Here is a 17,872-nt window from a genome sequence, read left to right on the forward strand (position 1 = left end):
AAATGCTGTATGTACGCACACAATACTGACGGCATGGTTGGCAGCAGCAAATGGAGAATAGTATCTCGTTCAAACCTGAACTCCCGTACAGAATGCACAAGGTTGTGATTAGAAATTCACCAGGCATGATTGGACACGTACGACTTACTTCCGTCGAGACGTTGTTCTCCCAGAAGTCAGTTGCACGCTTGGGATCTCCTCCAGTTGTCCTCCAGTCTGTCTTGTTGAAACTCTTCGTTATACCGTTAATATTTTCAGGACATGCGGTCGAATATATGAAGCTGCCGTCCTATAGTGATTGTTCATTCAATGTCTTCAATCTTGCTTCTAATAGAACCTTGATTTTCAGCACTGGCTAGGCGGTGTCGGAGATTTGTTTAGTAGCAGTGCTGCAATTCGAATCCGGTAACTGATCCTCATCAATGACCAACTCCTTTCCGTCTATCCGCTGGTATCCAAGACTGACGAGGTTTCTGGAAGTGGCAGAGCCCAGTCCGACTCCTTGCAATCAACGCAAGATTGAGCTTGAGATTCTGCAATACATATAGATTTGCAAAGTTCTGAATCTACTCTGTTTTCCTAACTCATGATACTTACATCATCTGCAATGTATTCACTGGGAGGATTTTCAATGTTCTCGTACCATCATCCGGAAATGTGGCCAACGACCACTAGCTGGGTGTGCTTCAGTTCCGAAATTTCATTGATGATGGTCGATTGTTTTTACTTTTACACTCTTGACATTTCATGTATGAAGGCTCAGCTGTCAAAATAGGAAATCGTGAAGAAGGGTGCCCAGACGTGCCGAAAGTGTGCCGAAAAGTGCCGGCGGCACATTGTGCCGAGTGGTTTACCCCTTGTTGAAACGCACATTTGATTCAAAAAAAAGTTTTCGTTCGCTTCAAATGCAACAATATGTTTGATCCAAACATAGTTATGTTTGATGCCAGAACAAACTGAATTTATGTTTGGATTTACCTAGAATATGTTTGTTTTTAACGTAGTTTTTTCTGCGTGTTGATACAACCACAGATAACAGATATTGAGGCTGGCATCCGAATCGTGTGTAAACATCGGCAACCGTTAATTCAAATGTATTGTCGGCGTAGCACCAAGTTAGAATTCGGAAGTCGGGACTTCCGAACCGAACTTTCTTCCGAAGTTTTATCTGTCAAACTAATTGATGCGTTGTTTAGCGCATCTTTAGGCGAATCTAGCGCACTATTTCCGAAGTTGAGAAAGTTGCCTGTATCTGGAGAAAAATCCAACTTCGGTATAAAAATCGGTCTAACTTTTATCCGGATAGACAATATTTCAAACTGGGACCGCGTTTAGCAATCGATTGGAGATGGCGCAAGGATCATTGTTATTGAAAACGCAGCCCGAATGTGGCTGTCAAATCCATTGGCTGCGTTCGACGGTTGTTAATCAGCTGCGCCAGTATGTACTGCCGCAATCAGTTGAGTAGATGGCACTAGTGAGCCAACGTATATCAATTCAAAAGTTTACACAGGATTTTCAATAAAATTTGTTCTAGCTTAAATATCTGTTATCTGTGATACAACTGACGGTGTTCCCGCTTCCATTCGGTACAAGGCGCTGAACCCTAGCTGCTCATAGTGGTTGTTGGCAAAGACGAGTGTAAAGAGCGGTCCTACTTTGAAAATTGGGGGAATATCCCGAAATGCAGGATCGCGGAAGAGATAGCTACTTTTAGAGTACTTTTAAAAACCCAGCCTAGGACGTTTCAACCTTCATATTTCTACAAAATGGCATGTTTTCGACGGATATTTGGTGCATCCAGAAATGGTGGATCAAAAAGATTGTCTTTTCTGTAGGACATGCAGTCCTTGTAAGGATTTTTCGGATTTAAAAAAAAACTTGTATCGTTTCCATTTGCAACGAGAAATTCACGAGATGTTTACAGTTGCTTTGTAGACTTTCCAGCTTTTTAGATATCATTTGAAAAATCCGATCAATATTTAAATAATCCACGATTATTTTATATTTTGTCAGGCCGCGACCTAACCCCACTTTGCCAGTGAGACGGGTAGATCTGGGATTTTTTCGAAGACGCTATGATAGTGTAAATACGAGTAAAGAGCCCCACACATAGCATACGTTTGCGTTGCGTTTGACAGTTTTCCCATGGGAAATGTGTCAAACGCAACGCAAACGTTTCCTATGTGCGGGGCTCTTAAATATTCACGTAATAATACTTCATCATGCAAACGAACGACAAAAGATTCAATAAAACAACCAAATTATTTGTGTGGAATAATGAAGAAAATTCGCGAAGTCGACGCAAATTCTTATCTTCTCTCCTGTGGAAAATCCCATGCATTGCTCTGCTATCTATCAGAGTTTGCAAGAAACATGGCCCCCATCCACTCCTCTCTGTTTCTCTACTGTAAAAACCCATAAAGAACTGTCAGCGCTCGAAAACATAACAACTCCACGTCAAACTTGAAGTACGAAACCATTACAAATGCATGGTAAAATATTGAAATGCGTACACTAATGCATCAATGCACTGTGAAATGCATATGAATGTGTACTCCAATGCAACAATATGCAACGTAAAATGCTTGAAAATACCCCAATGTGTTCATCAATACTTATGACTGCTTCGAAAATGCGAAAAAAAGTAATGCATAAAAATGCAAATAATTCAAAAAAATGCATTATTACACGAAAAATTCGAAAATAATTTTTAATGCAAAAACCCAACCTAAATCACCGAGTGGTGACACTGCCTTTCTCGCATTTAGCCAAGACACCAACCTTATATGGCGCTTACATAGTTCGATTCCATTTTCTTAATTACTTTTAAACGCAATGGTCGATCGTTATCAAATTCAATAGTGATCAACTAGGGTTTGTCCCCCATCGAATGCAACTTGTTGCGAGAAAATCGGTTAAGAATTACTATATGAAAAAGTGGCTAATGTTTTTCGGTTGTCGTGTGCACACACACACACACATACACACGGACAGACAGACATTTGTTCAGCTCGACGAGCTGAGTCGATTGGTATATTGTCGGCGTAGCACCAACTTAGAATTCGGAAGTCGGGACTTCCGAACCGAACTTTCTTCCGAAGTTTTATCTGTCAAACTAATTGATGTCTTGTTTAGCGCATCTTTACACACAAAGAAATACCATTGGTTGAATTAAAAAATCCATTGGTTAAAATAAAAAGTTTTGTTGGTTCTTTTTCGTAGAGAGTTGCGAAAAATCAAAATAAAAGTTCAACAACTTTTGTTTTTAGAAGTAACCTAAAGCCACACTGAAACTAAACTTTTAAAAGTTTAAACTTTCTTTATGAATTGTAGAACCGTCAAATCGAAAGAGGTACGCTACAAAAACTAAAAGTATATTTATTATTGTTTTAAATGACGATTTCTTTATATTTTCAGACCAGTAAAATCAAGAATGAATTTGCAACCATGAATTATTTTATTAATCAAATTAAAGCAAGGTTAACATTTTTATACTGTCGACCCGACCCGTTGTTTCCACGAGAGCTTTCATCCTTGAGGTTATCATGATAGATCTCCCGATCCATATTGATCCGCTTAGCTCCATTTATTGGTGGTCAGGAATATAACACAAATTTCGCTGAAACAAATCATACGAATACAAATTAAAAAGTCATAAATCATTAATTTGTCGGGGAAAAAAGGAAAAACTGGAAGCAAATGTATTTGATGAATGTGTAGATACTTACTATCCAATGCATGGTTTTCAGGAACATGCCTATCATGTGATACAAATCGGGTCCCTTCAAATGCCATTGGCTATGATCTTCCTTGAAGCCAACAGGCAGCAAATTCTCGAATAAAACAGTCTACTGCTTCGCCTTCTGCTGAAACTGCACTCGAAGTTACGTGGAGGAAATCATGATGGATTGTCTCTGTCAATATTAATGGAAAACATTTCACTATTGGTTTACAGCAACTTCGATTATTTATTTAAATAAAACTTACCTTTCACTGCCCATTGCCTGCAGCAGATATCCATTAGGAAAAAACTAGTTTTGACCTCAGCGTTCACGACAGACCAGGATATGTCATCGCTTTCATTTCGGCTGTTTACAAAGGAATAATTATTGGTATTATAACATTGGTATTTCCCTAAATTATCACTATACCGATTTATATCGGACTTTTTTCACCTACCTTATGTTTATTAAGTATTCTCTATCAATCAGAAGAATATTCAGCACAACATCAAAACGATTAAAATTTCGGCACTCCAGTTTGAGAATTTGTTTTTATTGTTTCGCTTTTCTTCCATTCCACACGCACACTCTTTATCGTATCTGTTTTAGGGTGAAATCAGGAGTGATTCAGTTTGATTCTAAATTTTCGACCACTATTCTAGTTTGCATCTGGAGCAATATAGAACAAACTCACTTGTTTCCCCAGCAGTGTTCTATTCATGTTTTTCAAATTTTCGATTAATTGAAATCATTATGTTACTGCCAAGAAAAGTGCCGTAATTGCAAAGTGGGTTGATCCGTAGATAAAATGACGCATTCATACACCAAAACAATTGAAAAATATTTGAATCTCGTGATTCAATCGTGGTTCAAATCTGCAGAAAATAGAACGGAGCGTTATACCAGTTTTATTTTTTGACAGTTGACTGGTATAAAAACTGAATCTAGAACAGCTGCTGGGAAATTCAATGTTTCAGATTCATATTCAAACTGACAGCCCCGAACGATTTGAATCACTGCTGATTTTACTCTTAGAAGTTTGACAGGTCTATAATTTTCACACTGAAAGAAGATACTTTCAAATTTATACTCCGAACAGGAATTTCAAACTTTTAAATTAAAAATATCACTTTCAAAATGAGAAAAAAACTTTTATTTTGATCAAAACAGAACAACTTTCAAATATAAAGTATAAAATTTTCATTAAAACAATTTTTGTTTTTTCTGTGTAGGCGAATCTAGCGCACTATTTCCGAAGTTGGGAAAGTTGCCTGTATCTGGAGAAAAATCCAACTTCGGTATAAAAATCGGTCTAACTTTTATCCGGATAGACAATATAGCATCATGGGTCTCCGAGACTTCTATAAAAAGTTCGATTTTGGAGTGAAATGATAGCCTTTCGGTACAACTTTGTTGTACGAGAAAGGCAAAAATACACTGAAATACACGAAAATTCAAAAACAAGGCAAAACAATGGAAAAGCAAGAAAAATTAAATATTCTGAGAAAAAATACACTGCCGAAAAAAACCTTTCGAAGTTCATTAACTTACCTTATGGAAATTAGCCACAAGATAATTGATTGAAAACCATAAGGTTGCCTTATGGAACAAAATGAACTTTGAATGAATTATGCCCATAATGAGACATATGTTTATCTTAAAGTTGCCTTAACATTTTCATTGATTATCCTTATGAAATTTCATAAGCCTGCCTTATGAAATTTCATAACCCTGCCTTATGAAATTCTTATTTATACGGTGTGACAATGTTTTAACTTAAAATAAATTTTAATTTGAAAACAAAATAATGAAATATGTTTTTTAATCATTTTTATTTACTAACTTACTAACACTATATATGAATTTTATTCCTATAGGGTATAAGTGGCACGTTAAGTGACCGTATGACGGTCAGTACTTGGGAAGAACACGATGACGAAATTGCTATACATAATCAATATCTTAATTGATTTAAGAGTAAGTCGAGTAAGAATGAAATTAAAAATGGCAGCACTAATATAGGAAATGCATTGGACAAAATCACATATTCGATCGCATTTGCAACCGTTTAAAATCGCTTCCGGAGAAGTCAAATACGGATCTGAAACTTTTATACCTTAACTACACCAACATGAAACTGAATCTCTTTCAACTGTAAAATATAATATGATGTATTGTACTTCCAGTTGAAAACCGAAGTGAGCTCTCGCGACAATCGAGTTTTCTCCCGTTTCCTTTTGTCGCAACTACGTCGCGACTAGTGCGCATCATGGCGCACGGCGGTGGCATAGATGCGCACTAGTCGCGATGCAGTTGCGAAATCAGGAAATAAGGAAAAACTCAATCGTCGCGAGAGCTCACTTCGGTTTTCAACTGGAAGCACAATATTCCTCTTGAATGAACATTATCGCCACAGTTATGGCAATCGTAATAGGTCTTGGAAATCCCAAGTTTGAACCATCAAAACCATGAACCATGAAGAAAAAACTACAAGAATTATGTATTGCTTAGTCTTTGTCGTGGGGTCTATGAGGTCTCCCAGTAGCATGCGGTGATGGGGTCTTCACTAGCCTTGCAAGCAAAGGCGTAGGATTGTCAATCCGGAGATGGCGAGTTCAATTCTCGGTCCGGTCTAGGATGTTTTAGGGTAGGAAACAGTCTCGACTACCTGGGTACATATAGTGTATCCATTGTACTTGCCACATAAGATACACACTCATGCAATAGCAGGCATAGAAGAGTTTTCAATTAATAACTGATGAAATACTAATAGAACACTAAGTTGAAAAGCAGGCCAAGTTCCAGTTGGAATGTAGAGCCATTAAAGAAGTCTTTGTCGTGAACCTTTACCTGTTTGCTATTTCGGTTTCTGCTATCATACACTGGGAGCGTGAGTTTGAAGCATGATCGAACATCTAAGCACACTCGTGTTTTCATTGACAAACTATATTGGAGTTGCAGAACAATCAAAAAGAGCTGGTCCACTAGCAAAACTTTGTCACACGAATGAATAAACTGCACGTAATTCTGAGATCGATTTGCCACACAAATACGAGCAGAAGCATATTGGCGAGCAGAAGCAACATTGGCATCGTATAAGGTTATAATAACGGTTCCTGTATCCTGTATCCTTTATGTAGGCAGTACACTAGGTTATGATTGCAAGCAGGATATACGACACGACACCCAGTTCACAATCGTCATGCACTATACAAGAAGGTAATGACAGGATCTCCAAAATTAGGCAGAAATTCCTTGATAAATTTCATTGTAGTTCGTGGGAACTGCGGCTATATGGTTCTTAATGCTCTCTTTGCCGAAGTTAGATGATTAGCGACAAATGCCTTACTACACAAAGTTCTGATCTTAACTGAGAAATTGCTTTCTGTGATAAGCCATGTCTACCGGTCACTCTATTCCGTATGCCCCTTTTGCTCAGCGACAGTGCAGGCAAATCGTATGCTCTTTTTGATGTTCACCTTGTGCTCGGATTCTCGGAGGCCAACTTTAACTTAACGTCTTTTCCGGCTTAGCTGCGGGTCAAAGTACACCTGGCTTCTTTTCCTGTTCCGAATCTTCCATGGAATTCCTGTAAAGGATAAGAAAAACATAGTTACTCTTACCTTCAAATATTAGCCATTGATTAAAAATATTACATATACATTGCTGACCGAAGTTCCATTAGCCTATACGCGTACCAGAGTTTCCTTATTTATATCGTCCGAGTTCCTCCTGACAACGGTGATGCAGTTCATAGTAACGGCAAATGTTTTTTTTCCTGATCTGAATAATGAAAAGATTGTATTTAGCTATGTAAGTTTATGTCATGTACCTAGTTCTTCTCATGTATACTTCTAAAATATTCGACAGAATATTACCTTGATGGCTTTCTTCAAAACCCCATAATAGTCGCTTTCTTGCATCGTCTATCCGGGTTCAGTAAAATGCACTATGAAACGCGGAGTAAGGACAATGCACTTTTACTGATTTGTATGTAGACGTTGAAGTCCATACAGACTTGATTGTCTTTTGTTGCTGTGTTGTAAGGTGTCGAGGTGATGTACATGACAGATGTGTCGTAAACTTGATCCACGGAGATGGGCTACCGATGCGGATGGCTGGTATATGGGTGAGAAGTTGAACATCTTGAGCCAGTTGACCGGGTTTCAAACGTTGCACAGTAGAGGACACCGTTCACCGTGGGAAAAAGGAAAAGGTCATTAGCAGCGGGGATCGTGAAGTTGTTTTCGTTTCCGGAGGACCTTGGTCGAATCGATTCATGGCTCAAATAGTTGCTTCCAGCTAGTTGGTCATCCCTGAGTTCTGATAGCGCAGGATGTTCGTACTCTTACTTTTACTAAAATAAATATTAGAAAGATTAGAAGGAGAAATTCAATATTTGATTAATAGGTATAATTTTGTGAGTTCAATCGAAACATACTTACGCTGATGACGGGGGAAAACATCTGGCTGAAAGAATGCCACGGCTTTAGAATGTACATGCTGTGCATAGAAATAATTAAGCACTAGTCGACCCGGCAGACGTTGTCCTGCATAGTAGGCGAAAATGCGCGTTGTGAACTGCCCATATGAAATTTCCATACGAATCTTAATTTTGGTTTTTCACGATTTACTCAACCTAACTCGTGATTTTCTTATTAGGAAATATCATATAAACCCGTCGGAAACGATAACGAATGTTTCTGCTGAAGAAATGAAAAAAATCCATCCAGCCGTTTTCGAGTTATGCGGATACGAACACAGACCATTTCATTTTTATATATAAGATTTAACGCGTATACTTCGACAAAATAATCGATGGAAATTGGTAATTGTGAAATATTAATATCAATTTTGTTCAGTAGGATTTAAGATATTTCTGGTGTAAATAATTCGAACATAAATAAAAATTGCGCCAGAAAGCAATCCATTTTCGTTGGTAACTGTCAGGATATAGGTCAGGATGAACATCGAAATGAACAAGGCTTTTTCATAAGAATACCTTATGATAATTTTACACAATAAATTGCTATGAATTTCATAAGGCAGACTTATGGTTTCCATTGGTACCTTATGAAATTTAAATATAATGAATTCATGGGGTTTCATAAGGCAAGACTTATGAAAATCAAAATGTTTTTTCTAGCAGTGTACGACATTTTGTATTTTATTTCAAAAACTACTTGGTATTCTGGAAAGTGTAGCAAATTATATTCCGCGGTGATAAGAAATCGAATTCATCTTGTTATTCAACTATAGCAAAAAAAATAAAGCTTATTTAACAATTTTATTTCAATTTTATTTACCGTTCAGATGCGAAAATGCGAAAAGTCTTAAGGATTTTCTGTGCTCTAAATCAAGAGGACCGCGATCGACAAGTTTTCCCAAGCTGAAAAATCCCGATAAAAACTACATATCCCACAAAAAGACGACATATCTTGTACGGGTTTTGTCGTGTTTTTTGCGGGATGTGGAGTCTGTTCCACGATTTTTTGGCTTTGAAAATCTTGTGCCGTTCTTCATGTTCTAAATGTTGTCCACTAATAGCTATACCAGCTAGCCGAAGAAAGTGACTGACGCTATCGGCTTAAACTTTGTCCTGTTCACTGACGCAATACTCGAATCCGTAGCCACCCGGCCAGTGGCCACCACTATAGGACGACCGCCAATGATCGTGATTGATTTCCACCCCAACGAGCCCAACTTGCGCATCGACTTTGCCTTGATCCATACATTCTGTACTTTGTACTTAACATAGCACTGACCAAGCTGCCACGGGTTCGGGAAAGATGCTACCGACAATGGGCTGTGGAGTATTCGCATATTTGTGATGGTCAGCAAAAAGTGAAGTTGCTCGGATTAAACCGAGCAGCACATTCTAAACATCCCAGTATTTTTTCATTCTACAAGAAATTTACAAATTCATCCAAAAAATCCAAAAGATCATCTTGGAACTGGAATCAAAACCGAATAATTGTCTTGGAACGCTTTTTCAGCATGAAATCAAACGTAAACAATGAAACGTCAAAAAGTAATTTGAAATATACGATCATTCGATTTCAATACCTTTATTTGATAAAAATACTTTTAAATACTAAAATACACGGAGAAATGCATTAATTTTCAAAAATACATTATTGCATACAATGCGTTTAAATACCCAAAAAATACATCAATACGTGATCAAATACGTTGGCCTGAATCGAAAATACACAAGTGAATCGCCCCTCGTTGGCTGCCGCGCCTCGGATTAGCCAACAATCGGATACCGTGCATAGGAGGTAGATAAAAAAAACTGCAAAGCATTGATCTGCAGCCTACATTAATTGTTTCCTTCCAGATTCAATGCGAGATCCATTCTTCGGGCATAAACGGAACTGCTGGAGCGTGTTTCAAGTAAAGAGTAATGCGTCCAAAGCATTGTTTGATACTTCCCGGGCCCACAAGGCATTTGCTAAGGCTGTTGTACCAGTACAGTGAACGTTCGCTAATTGGGGTTTTTCTAGTTGGGGCGCTTTTTAGTTGGGGGTTCGCTAATTGGGGCGAAACCCAATTAAAAAGCAGCTAAACGTCAGAATATTATGTCAAAAACGCGTTGACGTTTTGTTTCCGTGTTTGGCGGGATCGAAATTTTCTGGTGCGTAAAATTTTCCTTTGTTCAATGCAAAAAGTAAACAACATTGACGCTTGTCAAAACGCCCCAATTAGCGAACGGCATTCGCTAGTTGGGGTGAGGTCGTGCCCCAATTAGCGAACGATCACTGTATCTGGCGGTACATTCTCGGGTACACACAAAAAAAAAATCGTTGGTAAAACTAAAAGAATCGTGGGTAAAATTAAGAAAATGAGTTAGTGATTTTCAGTAGAAAGTATAGGACTGTTAGGGCATCTTTAGTAATGTTACAGTTATAGTTATATATATTTCCCGAGTTTTACATTTTATAACTGTCAAAGATATAGAACAAGAAATGCATCTTCAGTAGCAGTTATAAGCTGCACATGTTTTATACTGGAAAACGAAAAAATAATCTACCGAGGCCAATTCAAATGTCAAACTGTTAGGATGTCGATGAAATAGAATTTTTGTAGCCGATGACGTCATCTTCAATTGTTTTGAATGAAATAAAACTCGAGTAAATTATGTTGCAAACTCGTGCAAAAATACAACTGAGCAGTATTCCAGTTATAAATTTCCCGACGAAACTGTTCGAATTTTTAAAACTATAACGTCTGTTGAAGATGGCATTTTTACAGTTTCAATTTCATTTCCTAAGGCCAGTCCCAATGCTGAAGTTGCAGTTTCAGTTTGGTACTGCTTGATGTTATGAAATTTATAACTGTCAAAATAGAACTACAACTTGGTGCCCGCAACGCAGAGTTGTAAACGAAATGCAACTTGGTTTTATTTTTTCATAAAACAAAAATAAAACAAACTAACATTTTTCGCGGTAGTTTTTACCTCGCATACGAACAACAATGAGTTTGTCCATCATCTCAAACAAACAAACACAATTAAATAAATTTGAAACTCAGTTTCATTCAAGTTTCAAATCAGGTTTTATTTGCAACAAACCAGTCGAGCAGTTGCAAATCAGTTTCAAAAAGTGCTCGAAAAATAAAACTGCAACTCTGCGTTGCGATCTGCTAGTTTCAGTTCTAATTTGATTTCCAAACACGCCATACAAAACCCAACAGCATTGCGACCGGCCTAACTCCCATACGATTTATAACTCTACCACAGATAACAGACATTGAAGCTAGAACAAATTTTATTGAAAATCCTGTGTAAACTTTTGAATTGATATACGTTGGCCCACTACTGCCATCTACTCAACTGATTGCGGCAGTACATAAGGATGCAGCGAACGCAGCCAATGCATTTGACAGCCGCAATCGGGCTGCGTTTTCAATAACAATGATTCTTGCGCCATCTCTAATCGATTGCCAAACGCGGTCCCAATTTAAAATACATTTGAATTAACGGTTGCGGATGTTTACACACGTATGGGATGCTAGCCTCAACATCTGTTATCTGTGACTTTACTAAAGATGCCCTTAAATTTACTAATGTAAAAACGTTACATTGGCCAGAACCGATTGCTTTTCAAAATAAAAGTTTTCCTCTCAAATCAAAAGTAGTTTTTCTATTTGAATCATCAAGTGATCCTTTTAAAGCAACAAGTTGTATAAATATTCATTTTTAGTTATTATTTGTCAAAATTAACAATTAATCAATAATTCAATTAAATAGTTTCATTTTTATTATCATTTTTATTATCTCATTTTAAATTACAGACTACCACAGATATTGGATAAATTTATTTTTTCCTAACTGCACTGACTCTAATTTTAATCTCGTTGATACTCTGCGACAATGTAGATATCTCATCCCATCACTATTACGACCGTCCCGTACCACCTTCATCATTTGCATTTCTGCTCGAATTCCCACATCTCCTGCTGCAGCATCGTTGTAGGGACGTCCATTGCCGTTCGCCTGTTATATCACTATGTTTGCAGCGCTAGCTCAAGCTTGGTTCCGTACGGAAAATAACTCGCCTCCGAGCGACGGGAAAAGTACTTTCGGATGGAAACGATGACGGTGCTGCTGATGGAGACGGTAATCCTAGTGTTGTGTTAATGCGGAACTCTGCGACGAATTTCTCACTGCTGCTGACATTACGTTCACTTCCATATGTTCCACTTTCCACTGGCGAATAATGCGAAGCTGTAAATATCAAATTAAAACCATTAATATTAATTTATTTTACTTTGAGACAAATTACTTACCTGTTTAATCGAAGAAATAAAATTTGTGAGAGTTCGGCGGGAATTTTCTTTTTTTTACAACTGTCACAGATAGTCGTTGGATGCCAGTTTGGATCGTTTGGATATTTTTATCTGCCAGAGTTGCCAAAAAATGTGAAATCTCGAAGTGTGTTTGATTATTTTATAAATTTCGTTTTGAGGCCGGTCGCAATGCTGTTGGGTTTTGTATGGCGTGTTTGGAAAACAAACTAGAACTGAAACTAGCAGTTCGCAACGCAGAGTTGCAGTTTTATTTTTCGAGCACTTTTTGAAACTGATTTGCAACTGCTCGACTGGTTTGTTGCAAATAAAACCTGATTTGAAACTTGAATGAAACTGAGTTTCAAATTTATTTAATTGTGTTTGTTTGTTTGAGATGATGGACAAACTCATTATTGTTCGTATGCGAGGTAAATACTACCGCGAAAAACGTTAGTTTGTTTTATTTTTGTTTTATGAAAAAATAAAACCAAGTTGCATTTCGTTTACAACTCTGCGTTGCGGGCACCAAGTTGTAGTTCTATTTTGACAGTTATAAATTTTATAACATCAAGCAGTACCAAACTGAAACTGCAACTTCAGGATTGGGACCGGCCTGAGAGCTTCCACTGTAAAAATGAAAATTTTACACTGAGAAAAAACTTTCAAATCAATCAATTTTTCATTCGAACGAAAAGTTTTACCACAGATAACAGATATTGAGGCTGGCATCCGATACGTGTGTAAACATCCGCAACCGTTAATTCAAATGTGTTTTAAATTGGGACCGCGTTTGGCAATCGATTGCAGATGGCGCAATGATCATTGTTATTGAAAACGCAGCCCGAATGCGGCTGTCAAATGCATTGGCTGCGTTCGACGGTTGTTAATCAGCTGCATCCTTATGTACTGCCGCAATCAGTTGAGTAGATGGCAGTAGTGGGCCAACGTATATAAATTCAAAAGTTTACACAGGATTTTCAATAAAATTTGCTCTAGCTTCAATATCTGTTATCTGTGGTTTTACTCTTAAAAACACCAAAATTTTCATATTGTTAAAATAAAACTAGAAAACAGTTGGAATCCCAACTTTTTTTTTCTCTGTGTAGCAATAATGTTCCGAATATCATAGCAGCGTTTACCGGATAGCTACACTTCAAGAAACACACACTTCAACATCTTCCCGGCGGGATACTTCCGAAATTTGTGACCAGAACTGCAGTTCCTTCTGATCATCGTTCGACCATGAATCTGATCCAGGAATCCACCGGTGTCGCAGAGCCCGAGTTATTAAAAAGCGTGACTATACAGCTGTTAATAATTTTGATTTAATAAAATAAAAATAATGTTTTTATTTTCAACCTTCCAACATTGAAAACAAAGGTCAAAACTGGAGCTGGCTGACGTCTAATCATCTTTCTCTTTCAAGCGCGTCGGAAGAATATGATTTGTTTTCATCGGAAAACGATGAAAGTAGATCATATCCTTTCTAAACGCTTGAAAGAGAAAGATGATTTGACGTCAGCGAGCTCATTGATGAAAGAAAAAGAAAAAACAAGAAGAAGAACCCCAAATAAGGAGCTCGACATGGCTTGACGTTACATAGCAAGACGTCGGACCCATATCAGGCTGAAACGTCAAAACCATTTCGCATGTTCGAAGCCAGACGGGCTCGACGCAAACGGTGCAGAATCGCGAGATGTAAGGCGGATCCTCTTGCTCTGCTGAGACTCAGATCGGACTCTGTCTCACTGATCCTCCCTTTGATGTCAAGCTCCTGTCGGACTCAGATTTCTTAGAGGGCTTTAAGCTTGATTTGTTCGTTGATGGCAGGCTTATGGGCCAAACACAATTGATACGTTTGCGTGCGTTTTGACAGTTTTCCCATGGGAAAACTGTCAAAACGCACGCAAACGTATCAATTGTGTTTGACCACAGATAACAGATATTGAGGCTGGCATCCGATACGTGTGTAAACATCCGCAACCGTTAATTCAAATGTGTTTTAAATTGGGACCGCGTTTGGCAATCGATTGCAGATGGCGCAATGATCATTGTTATTGAAAACGCAGCCCGAATGCGGCTGTCAAATGCATTGGCTGCGTTCGACGGTTGTTAATCAGCTGCATCCTTATGTACTGCCGCAATCAGTTGAGTAGATGGCAGTAGTGGGCCAACGTATATAAATTCAAAAGTTTACACAGGATTTTCAATAAAATTTGCTCTAGCTTCAATATCTGTTATCTGTGGTTTGACCCATTACTCCCTACACTCAAATAAAAACGCACATTACATATATATGCCCTGCACTTAAAATATGACCAGTTACTTTCGTACATGCAAACTATGTGCAACGCTATTGAATTATAGCCGATATCGTCAAGATGGATTTTATGTGCAGCCTTTTGATTCATATTAAGAAACTCAAATGGATTACATTTATTAGAGTAATGAAAATAATAGTGTAATGGCCTTGCCTCTGGTCTTGCTTTATTTGGATTAGGATCAAATAAATTGTACCCCCAATTAAATTGCTATTTATAATTGGGCTTATTCTACGAGTCGAGTGACGTGAGGTGAGTCGATTTTAGCCATTCTCACGTGAGGTGACCATGTTATTCAAATGGGGCTATACGACTCTTCTCACACGCTTAGATCAATTTACCTATTTATGAGTAGTTGATTTACCCATATTTGAGTATTGAAAACTTTACTTATATTATGAGTGAAATATACTGAGAAAATCGGTAAATTTCACCCATATTGTTGGTGAAGTGAGTTTACCAATTTATGGGTAAATTAATTTACTCATATTTGGTTGAAAAATAGGACTTTGTTGTTCTTATTTCAAGCTCTGAATATAAATCATTAAACCGGTCCTGCAGTTCATGAAGCGAGAAGCGAGCGGTGAGTAAAATCCTAATTAAGAAGGTAAATCCTGTTTCAGATTATTTATTGTTTATTTTATTTATTTAAAGATATCGGATTTGCTATACGCAACGGACGAACCCCAAGCCAGCAGCTGCCAGCAGTTCTTTCGAGCCTCTAACGATCCTTGTGGAGCCCTCGGATCCGTGACCCAATAGAATGTACCGAATCAGCAGTCATCCTCTTCAATCATCCTTCTTCTACAACGGCCGTATAAATCTGATCTTCAAGCAATGAGTGGAATCAGCTACCGACGAAAATTTTTTGTTCTTTATCGGTCGCTTTCAAACATCCGGACAACTATCAATAAAAATCCAGCGCTATGCCGTCTCAACTTCTGCCAACCTCCGGAAGATCGACAACCAATAGTGTCCTCTATGAATCATCTACTGGTCAACAGTCAATTACGATAAATCACGGCTCAATTACGGGTCGGAACACGGCTATGCCCTTCTGCGTAAAATGTCAAATCACGAGACAGGTGTCCCTTCATCGGTAAGTAGATATGAAATTTTTATTCCCTTGGTAGAATCAGTTCGGAATTAATCTGAATAATGAATAATATTAACAATCATTTCCATCAAATACGTATTTGTTTTATTCTCATGATGTTTTTCTCTTATTTTCAGAATCAACAGTGAAAATACTGTCATTCTCTTTTATCGCCGGGAGGCTTGTTTTGTAATGCACCCGGACGACCCGGGTACGAGGCAAGATACTTTAGGAGTATATAACGATTTCTTCGTTTTTCTTCCAACGATATACCAGTATGAATACCCCATCCACCCCAACGAAATCAGCTTCAATGAAGAGCGCACATCTGATGTGGAAATCCACTATACCCACCAAATCAGCGACCATGACACGTACCTCATCAACATGTGAGTGTTAATGATTGTCCATGCCTCTAACTTCCATAATGACACTCCATCTTTCGTTTTCATACCTTTCAGGAACCGGATTCGCCATGGACCATCACCCGAGCCACCACCCACATTCTGCTGCAATCTCCACAACGAGAAAACACTGTTTGGGTTTCATAACAGGAATGTGCCGCAATATACCACTAGCGGGGGAATGTATCAATATCATATATACACTGCATTACACCAACGGAGCCGGGAGTGTCATACCTGTGATGAATCCGGTGACTAAATACATTTTTATAAGGTTCAGCAGTTGTTCAGCTTATTCCACGCATATCGGTAAGTGGAACAGGAAGAAATATCTTAACATGCTATGCGAAATATAATATTCAACTTTGTTTTTCAGGAAACACCCAATGAATGACACGATGTGGAGTCTACGATTAGAGCAGAAACTACCTATAGGGTTGTATACATTAGATTAATTGTATCTATCTACATATTGGAATAATTTAATAAATTTAAATGACCTTGTCTTTTTAATTTGACTTACTTTTAATTTAATTACAATTTTGAATCCAATATTTGATTCCTATTCCATGGATGTATGCATACAAAAGAATAAAAAAGTACCCAAATATGCGTGAAAATCACCTAGAAATTGTTCCTCGCTCGGTTTACCCATATATAGGTAAATGCAACTTCACCCATATCTAGGTATGTGCACTTTTTGGCGATTTTAGGTACTCTTCACCCATATTTGGGTGAACTGAAGTAAGCGTGCACGTCATTCGAGCTATCTCACGTCACTCCACTCGTAGAATAAGCCCAAATGGCAATGATTATATGGAAAGTAAATCTTTAATTCAATCTTGTTGGAAATGGACATTTGGTTAAATTGTTATTTTATTTAGTTTTTTTGCAAATCCTATCTTTGCGACCAAGCTTCAGGGGAAAAACGAATGCAGACAATATGGTGAGGGGTCTTTTGCGATTGCAAAATGAGGGGGCGATGGATTGAATGATCCAATCGTTTCAATGAAGGTTTCACGGCTCAAATAAAATCCTCTCTTTCTGTTGTCTATGGTTGCAAACAATCCGGCCCGGACAAATTTATTGGACGATTTGATGAGATATTGCATATATCGCTCGCTGTATCTGAGTCCGGATTCTCGATTCTGATCTGGGAACTGGTTTCGCCGAATTTTCTCCGAAGCCCAATTGGCGGGAACGTATGCGGGTGCTGCCTGTAATAGAATAACAGAAAGTTGAATAATGGATGTAATAATAAAACATAATAATTACCTCGATTAGTTTCGCCAGTGCTCCACAGTTCCAATTTTGTTGAATTTATGGTTCTTCAAGACGTTCCAGACTGTTGCTCGCGCCCAAACATTGTTTATTTTGCGTCAATAAAAATATTGCGGGGTACTCATGCTTTTTATGTTGGTATACTTCAAATCTAATTTAGGAATGATATACTTCATAAATACAATTCATATGTTTTATTAGCTGCACACACTCAGAAATTTAAAAAACCATTAAAAGAATAAAATCTATACTATT

At 37.9% G+C, this 17,872-nt stretch overlaps 1 protein-coding gene and 2 long non-coding RNA genes across 5 annotated transcripts; 1 reads left to right on the top strand and 2 right to left on the bottom strand.

Moving 5' to 3' along the window:
• Nucleotides 1–3,426: 3,426 nt before the first annotated feature.
• On the bottom strand, nt 3,427–4,309 carry LOC134225111 (uncharacterized). The gene is made up of 4 exons (XR_009983170.1): nt 4,183–4,309; nt 3,991–4,091; nt 3,732–3,917; nt 3,427–3,622 (listed from the first exon to the last, which is right to left on the bottom strand). It is a non-coding gene; the product is annotated as an uncharacterized LOC134225111 (long non-coding RNA).
• A 932-nt stretch (nt 4,310–5,241) lies between these two features.
• LOC134227835 (uncharacterized) lies at nt 5,242–8,218 on the bottom strand. 3 transcript variants are annotated; one of them, XR_009983776.1, is made up of 5 exons: nt 8,171–8,218; nt 7,604–8,082; nt 7,382–7,508; nt 6,576–7,314; nt 5,242–5,832 (listed from the first exon to the last, which is right to left on the bottom strand). It is a non-coding gene; the product is annotated as an uncharacterized LOC134227835 (long non-coding RNA). The 3 variants fall into 3 exon arrangements; XR_009983774.1 differs by lacking the exon at nt 5,242–5,832 and having other exon boundaries at nt 6,117–7,314; XR_009983775.1 differs by lacking the exon at nt 5,242–5,832 and having other exon boundaries at nt 6,117–7,314; nt 8,167–8,218.
• A 7,068-nt stretch (nt 8,219–15,286) lies between these two features.
• Nucleotides 15,287–16,819, top strand: LOC134220141 (uncharacterized). Its single transcript, XM_062699134.1, has 5 exons — nt 15,287–15,419; nt 15,491–15,935; nt 16,070–16,321; nt 16,394–16,645; nt 16,713–16,819. Exons 2-4 carry the CDS (start codon nt 15,763–15,765, stop codon nt 16,593–16,595), a joined length of 627 nt encoding a protein of 208 aa, XP_062555118.1. The 5' UTR covers nt 15,287–15,419; nt 15,491–15,762; the 3' UTR covers nt 16,596–16,645; nt 16,713–16,819.
• Nucleotides 16,820–17,872: the final 1,053 nt, after the last annotated feature.

Source organism: Armigeres subalbatus, chromosome 3 (assembly GCF_024139115.2).
Source record: "Armigeres subalbatus isolate Guangzhou_Male chromosome 3, GZ_Asu_2, whole genome shotgun sequence".
In the NCBI taxonomy this organism is placed as follows: Eukaryota; Metazoa; Arthropoda; class Insecta; order Diptera; family Culicidae; genus Armigeres; species Armigeres subalbatus.

What these genes read in the sequence shown, in the direction of transcription:
- LOC134220141 (XM_062699134.1), top strand. Translation starts at nt 15,763, where the DNA reads ATGCCGTCTCAACTTCTGCCAACCTCCGGAAGATCGACAACCAATAGT. An exon ending in AGACAGGTGTCCCTTCATCG is followed by an intron (nt 15,936 to 16,069) that starts GTAAGTAGATAT and finishes TCTTATTTTCAG; the next exon opens with AATCAACAGTGAAAATACTG. An exon ending in GACACGTACCTCATCAACAT is followed by an intron (nt 16,322 to 16,393) that starts GTGAGTGTTAAT and finishes CATACCTTTCAG; the next exon opens with GAACCGGATTCGCCATGGAC.